Raw genomic sequence first — 13,495 nt, 5'->3', positions numbered from 1 at the left:
ATTTTCAAACTGTGCAGACTCACGATCATAGAGACAGACCGAAAAGAAACTATTTAACTACGTAGCCTGCTTATCCATGGCTGACGCACAAAGACCAAGGAAAGAGGACCTACTCAACAAACTCAGAGCAAGTAAACATAATCAGGCGGGCAAAACGCTTTGCAGCTGAAATGCTTCTGAAACGCTGCTGGTAGGCGCTGCAGCCATGCAGAGAACGGAACAAAACCGCGGCGCACACACAACGTCACAAAGCCACGTCTGGTGGAATCCCCATGTAAGTCATCTGTTGAATTCATACTTAATTCAAATAGGGGGTAGCATATCAACAAAGCAACTGCTAACTGTAGCTGCCGTTAACTAGTTAACTGCCTAGCTGTGAAGCTAGCAGCCATACATCAGCTGACACTGTTGGGACTAAGAGTGCGGAGCACCTGGGGAGTGTTCGTAGAGGTTTTCAGGTCAGTTGCGAGGAAGACCCTCAGAGTTTAGCAGCGAAATGGGCACCAGAGCTGAACAACGGCCAATGAAACTGGGCTCTGCAGCCTATAAACACAGCTGGAAAAAGACTGATGGAGGCCAGTTTTATGAGAGATAATATATTACTGAGGTGACTTACACCGGCTCCAAACAGGACTCTGACTCCAGTGATGATTGGATCTGTAAACCCTGCCCATTGCTGGATAATCTAGACTTAACTTCGGTGCTGACCTGAGATCTGGCTCGTATTTCACCTCCAATTCTCAGGAGGGGAAAACCTGAGGAAGATCGGCCCAAAACTCCTGCAGTGTGAGGCCAGTTTAAATAGATGAATTAAGGGTTTATAATACATAGACGTCGTTGACAACTTTGTTTGAATGTTTTCAACTAAAATTCTTACATATTGGACTTTCAAAGTGCTCAGAAAAAAAACAGATCTATATTTTCATGATGACTGGACAAACTCAAAGATCATGTGATATAATAGAAAGCTGTAGACCATGCTGTGGTTAGATTGTTTTCTCAGTTCTAATATTCTTCATCAGTTTATTCATTGCTGTGCTGTGACATTGAAAACTACATTTTATGATTTCTGTTTTGTGTAACTGATTTGGGCTTTCATCCCACGGCAGTCAAAACATTGTGAAACCTTTTTTCTCTGTCACACACATCCTTGAATTACTTCAATGGGAACTTTATTGATTCTGGACTTGTTTGTTTGTTGGCAGCTGGGAGGGTTGATTATTCTCACAGCTTGTAAGCAGACACATCAATTTAACCCGTATGCACAGTTCTTGCATCTTGTAATAGCCGCCTTTAAAATGCTCACAACATCTTAGTAAAACTGGAGACCAAATGATTGACAAAATGTTTAGAGTGATAGTTTTTCGCTCCTAAAAATTTAAGAGGAAAGTAGAGGGTACACACGTCAGAGTCCTGCACAGGTCCCGTTTTGCATATGCATGTGCACCTGCAAAGTTGAGAACCATGTGCTATTGGAGTTGTCAATATGTTTCCATAGTGACAATGAGCCTAGCTTGCAGCTATCAAAAACTAATACTTTTTGAAGCTTTTTACAAGCAGGAAAGTCACTCACAGTCCAAAGTGCACCAAAATCTCCCCCAAACTTCCAACTTGGCCTTTGACGATGTATTGTCTGTAACTGCGTATTTAATTTTAAACAGCAGCGAGCCGACATCGCTGTCAGATCAAACAGTTATGTCCAATTGCATAGCCAGACGTAGGGTCAAAAGTTGTGTTGTAGGCTTTCACAATAATAATCCTGTCAGCTAGGCTTGATATTACTGTATTACCGGATGTAAATGTTAAGAATCGGCGCAATCATTTTCATTTTTAATTTCTCCAGGGAAAAAAAACATATTGTATGTATGTATTATTGTTCTCACCCATTGCCTGTCTGGGTTAGGTCTACATCAGTTTTACTCATGACCATGTGAATTTATATTTATATATTTTTAACCTGTTAGACAACGTTTTTGCAGATCATCCGTAACACTGAGTACCCAACCCGGTGCAGAACTCTAACACACCTTATTCAAGTTAGATTAACATAAAACCAAAACTCGCTAAAGTGCAAGTAACATACTGGTAATTGTGCAAAATATTGCAACATGTACATGTGAACTCACAGTTGTTATCAAGCTGGGGCTTGCCCAAACGCACACAGATACACACGCACTTTACTACTCTCAACAAAACTTCGATCTACCTTACTTAAAATGTCACAATAACAATCTCTTGATATTCTTTACATTCACAGGAGTGATGTGTGGTGTTTTCTCAGCAAGGACGTTAATCTAACGAGGAAGATTATCCAATGTGAAGCAATCGATATCAGACTATCAGATTAAAGCCACTCTGGAGATTGCAAGTTAACACCATTTAAAGCAGAGGTTTTTCAAAGTGGAAGGTGGGGAGCGGGGTGGGTTCCAAACAGTTTCAGAGGAGGCTCAGTAAATGGAAATGAAAAACGATTACATTAGTTTAAGAGAGACAAAGCCCCTTAGCTCACAGCTGGACCACGACCTTAATAACAGTACTCAGTGGTGAGAGACTTTATGCTGTTTGACTTGTGGCATTAATTTCACATAACATGTTTGCAAATTTAAAGGATAATTTTACAAGTCAATCAAGTTGCTATTTGTCATAAATCTGCTTAAGTGTCAAACTGTGGTGACATGTAATTAGAGACACGTCACATCGAGAAGTTGCATAAATGACATTGTGAATATCTCCTTCCTAAAACTAACGTTAGCTGCTGACGCTACGATGCCCATATGTTTTCATTCCGGGATGTAGTCACATGAGGTAAGATAACGTCACAAGGGACATTGATTGTAACAGGCTATGACTTTTTTTGTTAACTCATCACACTTGGTATTAGGGGAGACAGGGGAGTGCTGTAAATTCAAAAACTTTACTTTCCAGGGACTTTTTCTTTGCTTTGGCTTTGCTGAACGTGTCAACAGTGTGTTGTGAAGTACCTTTTATGTTTTGTGTGTCAGCAGTGAGAAAGTTGATGGAAGGTTTGAGTTTCCTCACTAGACTTTCCAATTGAAGAGGCTTGATCCTCAAAAAGCTAGTTGGGGCACAGCTACGATGCTGTCTGCTGTTTATTTTATTCTTTTTGAGAATGGCATTTTTGTAGAAGTCACAGGTGAGCGACCTTCACTTTTGTGTTTAGTCAAAAAGGCGTGTGACAATACTGAAGCAAATTCTTTGAGAAAGTTGAAGGGAAGTTCTGTTAAGGCATTAATTGCTGTGCTGCCATCTTGCCCTCCACAGATCATGTTTGGGGTTACATACTATCAACACTGTCAGTTTTACCAATTAGAAAAGTGCTGTGGTGATGTCATCAATATGGTACACTCCCATCGGCCACATGATAATACAGTAATGGCTGCTTGGGGTGGCGACGGTTGTAACAGCTCATTAAAATGACGAGAATTTCTAAAATGTGTGCATGGAACACACTGCAAATTTAAAGCCAAAGAAAGTGTGGGTCAAGTATGTACTTTGTCAGCTCTGGGACCATAAAGCCTGCACAAGCAGCCAGCTAGATCTGGTAGAACTGTTACAGTTAATGAATCCTTTTCTGATTCATGCATATTCAGGAACACAGTCCACACACAAATAGTTCACTTTAAAAAAAAAAAAAAAATCTTTTCATACTTTAATGTTCAATAAAGTTTTTTGATGAATTGGCTCGTGTGGATCTTAATTCAGCAAATCACCTCTGATTGTTACATCTGTCCCCAGGTAGTGTTACGACTCGCGACAGTAGTGGGGCAGGTTGTAACAACGGAATTCTTTGCATTTGATGTACTATTTGGCATTTACTCTGTCGATAATAAGGCCATCATTGGTTGCTAATTTCAGTCAGCATCACAGCATCCGCTATCTGCGTTTTCAGAGTCCCTGGGCAATAAAAACAACTGCTGAGCTAGCAACCTACATGCTGAGAATGGCAAATTAGCACCTGGTCGCTAATAGTACAAACAAAAACAAGCCAGGGCTCACGTGCCAACATGCATATATTCTATCAAAACAAGACCTCCCTGCCCACCCAAGACCCCTGCTACATCTTGAGCTTAGCGCTGTACAAGACAATTGTAATTGGTTTAGAGAAATACAAATAAGCCAGACCTTTCTCTTCCTGTCTCTAGTGCTGAGTGCTGTGAAGAGAGGCCTGGCTATACGCAGGCTTGGGAGGGTTACTTAGAAAATGTATTCAGATACAGTTACTGATTATCTGTTAAAAAATGTAATCACTAATCTAATCCAAGTATCACAATATTAAAGTAATGTAACTTGATTACTTTTGGATTACCTCATTACCAAATGCCAAAATTATTTTCCCTAATATAATGTTTTATGATTATTGTTAGAGTTATTCTTTGTTCAGATATTCCTTACTTTTTTTTATATGCACAATTAATGCACATTTAGATTAACAGCAGTAATTATGCACATTTAAAGCTGCAGTAGGTAGAAAGCCTTTAAATGGTTGATTTTTGGGTCTCATCTGAGTTAAGATGCGTTTTCTGCATCCTCAGTCCTTCCCACCGGACGAGCAGCACGCCCTTTATGAGCGCAAGCAACAGTTTAGGAGGCTATAATGAGCGAGCACAAACCGACAGACATCAGCTGTGTGTAATAAAACAGACACCTGACAGTAAAAATCACTGACAGAAAAGAGGAACTACGTTTAAAAACATAAAGATTCAGCACGAAAATAGAAAAGTACTGACAGCTAAACATGAAGACGTCCGGCGTCATTCACTCACCCTGTAAACAGCGCGGTCTGAGAGGCTACAGCTGACTTATAAGCTAAAAACATGGTGTAAATGGCGTATTTTTGGGTCAAATTTTAATGTCGCGGCTTACAGACACTTAAATCACACCACACGAGCAGTATGGAGACATTTTATGGGTTTTTTGGTGTTCCTTTTTTACATTTTAAAACTGGTCACCGTTCACTTCAATTGTACTGGATTTGGCTGCATCGCTGTTTTCCACCGAAGCTCCGGGAGTGTTTTGTGAACTGGAGATCTTCACCCATCCTCACATCAGCACAGAGGTGAGTAGATACTGAGGGAAATTTCATTCATTCATTCCCTGTCCCTGCAGTGCATTTTTCTTTTAAATTGCCCTTCTTTTTGGTACCCTGATTACACAATCCTAATACACGTAATCCGTTTCTCCCCAAGCCTGGCCATGTGAGATGACCCACTGAGTTACTGATGCTCAAACAAAACGTGTTACTACCATCCCAGGTCTCCCCTACTTTTTTCTGCCCTTAAATGCTCCTGTTTGAAAATCATTCATAACTCTTCCAAAAAAGGAGATTTTTTTTCTTTATTTTTAAGGATAAAAACACAATACGAAATCATTCATCTCTTACTGCAACTTCAGGTCCATTAATTTTGCCATTCAGTCCCTTTTGACGCTCATGTTGCGCAGCCTTGACGTCGCGCCCCGGCTTGTGAGGTGGGGATCTTGGAGCGTATAAGAGGTGTACACACACACAGCTCGAGCGCACAGACACACAGCTGACCGCGGCTGAGGGGCCACCGTCTCTTCTTCTATCTGGATAGAAAACACAGGAGCAAAACCGAACCTCTTTGATTCCACACATCTTTTCTTTTTTGGGGGAAACTCTTTCTCGACTCTCTCTCCACTTCTTGCTTTCAGTCGGACCCGCTTCACCCTTCCAGAAAACTAAAGTTCCTTCAGATAAGTGCGTTAAGTTTTTTTTTTTTTTTTCCCTTCAGCACCGCGGGCGCAGTGGACAGCACCGCAGCATGGAGCCCTACACGGTCCCGGGAGCCCAGCTCTCCCTGTCCGACCTTTACTCCGTCATCCCCTTCAATGTCACCTTCCCGGACGAGGAGAGCGTCCTGATGGGCGACAGGCTGCAGAACTACACCGAGCAGCGGCAGCAGAGCCCGGTGAGGAGCGCCGGGGGGATCATCATAGCCATCTCCATCACGGCTCTCTACTCCGTCATCTGCGTGGTGGGACTCCTGGGCAACGTGCTCGTCATGTACGGGGTGGTCAGGTAAACACTGTCTTCTATTACAGCTTTTAATGAGCGGGGAAATTGCTTTTAAAGGACCAGCACAAAATTTGTGTAGTGTAAAATTCACCACCATGCGCGCATGATTGTGTCATTGTGGGCTTATGAGACCTTATAACGCCCCTTGACCGACATTTGAATGGACTGTTGAGATAGTTTCAGTCATTATTTCACAAATTTAACACGTTTTGGTGCATTTTGATGCACAGCGTTTCTTTAAATTTTCAATTATCTATAAATTCTTATTCCACTTTTTTCTTTTTGCCTGTTTTTGGCTTGTACCATCTCCCTCCTTTCATTAAAGTACTAACACCACGCTGATAACAATGATTTCTGTTTAAGGCAAGGCTGGGCGATATGGACAACATCAAATATCGCAATATTTTCTCACCAAATACCTCGATATTGTGACAAGCTTATAACGATGACTGTTGCTGCTTCAACAAAATATTACCACAATCAGATTTTTTTTTAGTCAAAAAATCTACAGTAATGTAAATATAATGACTATGTGCAAAAGCAAATACACTGTAAAAACAAAAGCCCAAATTAATAATCTGTAATAAGTGGAAAAGCTTAAAATTCGTTTAGAACTTTACTGAACATGAGATAATAATGTATTATTCTTAAAAAAATTCTGTTAATGCAGTGAGCATGGTAATTGCTTTAAAGGACTAGCCCAAATTGTATGTACTGTAAAATTCACCACCATGCACTTATGATGGTGTCATTGTGGGCTTATGAGACCTTATAACACCCCTTGACCGACATTTGAAATAGAGTATTGAGCGATTATCTCAAATTTTAACATGTTTTGGTGCTTTAAGACAAGTCTAAACAACATTTTTATTATTATTATTTCTTCTTTTGTCTTTTAGTCTTTTATTATTTCCCTTCTTTCATAAAAGTACTAAACCCACTCTCAAAACAATGACTTCAATTTAATGAAAAGGTTTGAGGCAGGGCTTGGCAATATCGACCAAAGCAAATATTGTCTTTTTGTTTTTTAACCAAATACTTCAATATTGCAAAAACAATGTAAGGATGACTTCAAAAATATTAACACAGTGAGATTTTTTTTTGACAGAAAGTCACAAGCAATGTGAATAAGATGAGTAACTGGGTAAAGACAAGTACACTGTGAAAACAAAATCTCAAATTAATTAATTGTGAAAACTTAAAATTTGTTTAGAACTTTACTGAAGAAGAAATACTTAATTCCGTTCTGTTGAGGAAGTGAATGACAGCTCTGAGTTGCATTTAATGAACATTTGACCTTAATGAACTTTTGAGATTAATCAATAATTTTAATTGAACTGTAATGAAAGAGTGCATGTAAGAACTCCACATGTTTAAGCCCTGATAACCTCAGGGAATTTATGAACTCGAAAAAAATTGTTGTAACTGATTGCCTCAGAGTACTGCTAACTTATTCAGGTTTACCGTGTAACAGAACAGCTACTGTACTTAGTTGTGCATTACTTACTTTAGTGTAGCCTTTAAAATTAGGAAAAACACAACACAAATCCAAAAGTAGACCCTTTTAGGACTGACATGGTGTGGCTACACTAAAATTCCCAAGTAGATCAGCATTTATTACCGTCTTTTCTGGCTGTATATTTAAGCCCTTGCAGTTTCATGTAGTATATCCCTTAAAGGGACAGTTCACCCCAAAATCAAAAATATGTGTTCTCCCAATTCAATTCAAAGAAGTTTTAATGGCCTGACCCAGAGGTGAGAGCAAGTCACCAATGTCCAAGTCACAGGGAACTCCCAAGTGCGAGTCCCTGCTACAAGTCAAGCAAGTCAAGTCACACAAAATTCTGATAAGCCCAGCCTCAGTTCCACTTTTAAATCACTTAAAAGACTGCGATCATGAAGAGCTGAATTTTATTTTCAACATTAATTAATTAAAATTGAACATTATTCATTTCAACTGTTACAGCCTGCTTACACTTTACAAATCTCAATGATATCTGAAATTTTATGCCATCAATAACAAGACTCCTACATTAACAAATGGCCTCCTGAATGGCTTCCCTTCAGGAGGATCATGCCATTTCTCCTTGACCTATCAACACATCTGTCCAAGGTGCTTCTCATATGATACAGCACACCACTGCTCTCATTCTGCGCACCACTGTCATCAACAACATACTTGGATCCAAATTTTTATTATTTTTGGACTAACATGATCAATGCCTCATGCACAGACCTCTGCTTGGTCTGCCTCGAAATATTCAAATATTTAATTAAAAAAAAAATGCAAATTCCTTTTGAGCCATCTGTCTAAAGCTTTGTCAAGTCTCAAGTCATGAATATCAAGTCAACATCAAGTCTTTTATGAGTATTAGTAAAGCATGACCATGATATAACACAGTATTGCCAAAGCACAATATACAAAAGCAAACACTGCAAGCAATAAAACTGATACAGTAACATTAGAGTGCAAAACAAAAATAGAACACTGAACAGAGCTGATGCATATATGCAAGACTTTTATATTAATAATAATAATAAACATTATATATATGTAATATGTGCTGTCTTAAAAGGATGATCAGTTTTCAAGGTGTTTGTATTTGAATGTGGGGAAATATTTAGTTCAAAGTGGCTGCACTTTGGTGCATTCTGTGAGAAAATGCAGCTCTGTCTCGATTTAGTCTCTCTTGCACAACTGGCTGAACCTCTCGTCTTTGGGGAGCCATGATTTTTTGTTTCGGGCCTCTCTCTGTGGCCAGGCTGTGGTCACCGAGTCTCTGTGAATTTAGCTTTCTGTTTGCACTCTGCTCAGGTAATCCGCCACACAAGATAGTACTGCATTTTGCATTTACACTATGTGTTCTTGTCTGTGTGTTCCAGTTGGTGATGTAGTTTTGCCTGTGGTGTGTGCTTCTTTGTAGTTCTTTCTATGGCAGAAGGAAAGTAGTTCCTACATGAAAAGTGCTTACAACAAGGTCTGTGGATTACCTTGAGTAACAGGGTCATGATTTATGTAAAGAGACATCACTGTTGAGTTTTTTAAATGTATTTTTGTGGCACTTTGAGCAGCAGAGTGCCATCTAGTTCCACCTCTACAGCCTCCAAAACTCTGCAGCTCACACAGAAACAATTTAAAATGTTTGATTTGGGGGTGAACTGTTCCTTTAAATGTTCAGGAACATTTTCTGCATTGGGTCACATATGAATGGGTGTAAGGATCAATTTTGATGGGGATCTGTACCACCAGTTTACTACCTGAAGACTGTGCAACACTTCAGAGAAAATGCCTCTATGGTTGTGTTGTGACTGAAAGCAGTGACGTTACAGGGACTAGCACATAAAGGGTTACAGCCTTCTGACAGTGCAGACTCAGAAAAAGCAGAAAGAGACCAAAGAAATATGTGTATTATGCAGGATACACGCTGAGACAACCTTTTATCTGTCACTCATGGCTGACAGCACAGATAACAACAAAAACATAACAATATATTTTATCTAACAGTGCAATATAAACTGAGCTTCAGTGCAGCTTCATTGATATGACTGAAGGGTGAACATTGATGCAAACGACACTTTCAGGTGTGAAAATGAAACTTTGGCTGTCCATTGCCCCATCTATTCCAGCACTACAATGGCATGTGTGAAAAGGTGTGACGCTGAAATGTTTCTGAATGAAGCTGCATGTGTGAAAAGTGAAAATCACTCACGGTGCCTTAGGGTGTTTTCTTCCAGTAATACACTGGAAACTGTGTGTGTGTGTGTGTGTGTGTGTGTGTGTGTGTGTGTGTGTGTGTGTGTGTGTGTGTGTGTGTGTGAAAGCCTCATGAGTCTATGGCAGTGTTGCAAAAACAGAGATAATCTAATATTAGTTTGAATGGGGGTTTAGCAAAACTGGGTTTAAAATGAATAACTCCAGATCTAAAATTAAGCAGAGCTCTGTTGAACAAATGAAAAGTATGTTTGTTTAATAAAACAAATGATGAAAAACAAAATTAAAGTTTAGTTTAATCAAAGTCAGAGTTCAATCAATATTAATATTAATATATGCTAGCTAAAAAGTTAACAAAATGTTGTATTGTTTGCTAGCTGGTTAAAAAGTAAAAAACAAAGGTAATATTGTTTGCTAACAAGCAAAAGGTTACATTGTTTACCAGCTGAACAAAAGTTTTTAAAAATGCACACTAAAGCAGCACACTAAAAGGTTAACAAAACACTGCACTGTTTGCTAGTTTGTTAAAAAATAAAAAAAATGTAATATTGTTTGCTGGCAGGTTAAAAGGTTAACAAAAGGTTACGTTGTTTTCTAGCTAAGTAAAAGTTTAAAAAATGTTACACTACATTGTTTGCAAGCTATCTGAAAAGTTAACAAAACTGTTCATTGTTTGCTAGCTAGTTTAAATGTTTTTAAAACGTCTGTTTGCTAGCTACCTAGCTAATATTTTTAAGGTCTACATTGTTTGCTAGCTAGCTAAAATCTTAGCCTGCTCATAATGGCTTGACAGAGACGTTCTAATTACTTCTCCTTTGAGAAAAACTTGTTGGTGGAATTTTTAACTGAAGTGAAAGAAAGAAGAGACAAATGTTAAAACTCAACTTGATTAAATCTGTCCTTAATTTCATTTGAGTAAAATTATTTTTCTCACTCCATCTCAAAAAGGCAGCCATTTTAAAAGGTATGCCTCCCCAAGGGTGAGTTTAATGATACTAGATAATACTAGATAATAATACTCAATACTAGATCACATTTTAAACTGGAGTTTGAAGTTATGGTGGAATAGAGTTCAATTTAACCTTGTTTCTGAGTAAAAACTAAACAGATGTTTAGATGAGATGTTTAAATTTCTTAATTTTAAGTTAGTTTTAAAGTTTGGTGCATTATATTTTAAAGTTAAAAGGTAAACGATGATTTAATCAGGTCTAAAAAATAATTCTTGTAGGTGCAACCCTGCCTATGAGTTGAGAAGGGAGGGCTACGTGCCTGCATGCATCCCTGATTTGTGCATTTGTGCGTGAACTGTGTGCTCCCCCAAACAAGTAATCTCAGGTTCCCTGCATAAAGCATGAGATGCTTCTTTCATTATTTGTACATGGAGCAACAACAGTGTGCAATTTTTATGCCAAAAAGGGGTTGGGGGCAGACGAAACCTCTGGTCTCAGACGCCGTTTCTCAATTCAGTCTGACTCAGCTGCACCTCAGGCAGGGAGGGCAGCTCAAACAGAGTCTCCATTAGCTCACACAGATCTGTGGGTCTCCTGCCCAGTGGGTCTAATGGGAAGAGGGGCAGGAAATCCTGCTGTTGGAAAGTACTTAGGGAGACGTGCTGTTTTGGTTTTATGTTCTGTTTTGTGTCTTTATTGGAACATAAATAGGAACGACAAACCTCTTTTTTGCACCTTTAAGGTCATTAGTTTCCACATTTACATGCACTATAAATAATAAATAAATCCTGCCACTATGGGTGTCTTTCATAGTAACACAATAACGAAAGATGTAGTTTGATGACATCATGAATAGAAATGTACCAATCCACTGTTTATAGTATTTTCATTGTTTTTAGTTCTGATCTGATTCTGATGTCTGAATTTGGATCTGTTGATACTGATACAATACCTAAAACCATTATAATTATTGTTATTATTATTGTTATTATTATTAACATTATTATCATTATTATTAAAATTAGTAGTAGTAGTAGTAGTAGTAGTAGTAGTAGTAGTAGTGGTGGTGGTTAGACAACATGAGGCTAAAACTGAACTCAGTCTGGAAAGCTTATGTAGTTTGTGTAATCCAACTTGTGCAACTGGGCGTTTTTGGACTCTGGTGTGGTGTGTAAAATGCTTTAAATAAAGAAAATAATCGAAATAAATAACAGTGTTGAAGTAGAGAGGTTTGGATTCATTTTGACAATTTAAATTGCCCTATTATTACAGAGAGAGTACAGTACAGTACAGTTCGGTACCGGTACCAAATTCCAAGGACAGTATCATTACTGTATCTGTTCAGATGTGAATGGTACCTAACCCCAACACACATACATAAAAAATCAAATTCATGGACGAGGTAATATTAAAGTATATTTCACATTACCTTCCTTACTCTATCTGATGTATACCATGTTTTTCCTGAAGTTATACCACCTAGCAACTAGCTAGCAACAACAAGCAGGAAACTCACCATTACCTTGAATAGATAATGAGGAAATGTTACATATTATAGCTTTAATTTATGCAAACTAAGGTTTTTTGAGGCTTAAAATACCTGTGCTTTTCTGGAAAGTAAACTGATTTTGTCCATTAGTGAATATTTGCAATATAACTGTCAGTCTGTGGTCACAGATTGTCGTCCTCCCTCGGCTCTAAAACCAATATACTATTCCCACTTTGCCTCAAGATACAAGCAAGCTGTCATTCCACAAGAACATCCAGCCCTAAACCTGCACGCTTGTCAGGAATAAAACAGCTTATATCTTTGGCAGCAGCTCTGCTTGTCCTCCGTCATCATATTAATTACCTTCTAATCTCTATATGTGTTTCCCCAGTATCACCTACAGCATTAATTACTACAGCTGGAGCGGCACATTAAACATGCAGGCAGAATTCATTTAAGATGCCCCAATTTCAGCAGAGACGGATAACACACAACCAGGTGAAGGCGACGTACTCAATGCCGGCGGTCATTTTTCAGCCAGCAAACATGACATGACAGGGTAAAATGTACACATTAAGATGTAAATGTGGTTTAAATGCTAATTTTGTATAGTGAGGCAGCATGAAGAAAAAGAAAAAAGAACGTATGGTTGAATGTACAAAAAGCCATGAGCAAGCCATTTTCTGCAAGTGGCAATCTTTGGATATTGAACCAAGAAAAACTCATAAATATTTACAACTCTGCCCATTATTTCCATTCAGGAGTCAGAGTATGAATAATGGGCAAAACAAGACAAACACGAAAGAGGGAGTGAGGGAGGTAAGAGGGAGACAAAGGGGAGATGGATGAGAGCTCCGGAGAGGCAGTGAATCAAATCGTGCGCAGAGATTCGCCTGGCATTTGTGTTTGTTCGGGAGGACTCTTCGCTGACGCCAGACCCCCCTGGAGACAGAGGCAGAGGAAAGCTGAGCACATTAACCATCCCCGTCAGAATATATAATCTACTGTGGAACATCTGTAAACTCTGCAGGGAGCTAACCCAAACTTGGAGAAGAAGCCCAAACTTAGACATAGATGTGACATAATGTAATAAATAAAAGAAGAAAGGCCGGGTAAACACTGACCTCCATGTGGTAATAACTTGTTTCTTTAGTTTTTCTATGATGCGTACTGCAGATTTATTAGTCAAACAGTTTTATTCAGCACTACACTCAGGGTCGCACTGACTGATGACATCTGAGGCAAAGAAAGAAAAAGACAAGTACACACACACGTTAGGTTGTAACCCT

At 38.8% G+C, this 13,495-nt stretch overlaps 1 protein-coding gene across 1 annotated transcript in view; it reads left to right on the top strand.

Moving 5' to 3' along the window:
- Positions 1–5,482: 5,482 nt before the first annotated feature.
- Positions 5,483–13,495, top strand: part of oprd1a (opioid receptor, delta 1a) — a 31,656-nt gene continuing 23,643 nt past the window's right edge. The window contains exon 1 of the mRNA XM_084738569.1: positions 5,483–6,058. Coding sequence (XP_084594695.1) covers positions 5,802–6,058 — 257 coding nt within the window. The 5' untranslated portion in view covers positions 5,483–5,801. The remainder of the gene's footprint in view (positions 6,059–13,495) is intronic.

This window comes from Lutjanus erythropterus, chromosome 16, assembly GCF_056507025.1.
Source record: "Lutjanus erythropterus isolate fLutEry1 chromosome 16, fLutEry1.hap2, whole genome shotgun sequence".
Lineage (NCBI taxonomy): Eukaryota > Metazoa > Chordata > Actinopteri > Lutjaniformes > Lutjanidae > Lutjanus > Lutjanus erythropterus.
The sequence above is the reverse complement of the archived record's forward strand: the minus strand, read 5'-3'. Positions and strand labels throughout refer to the sequence as shown.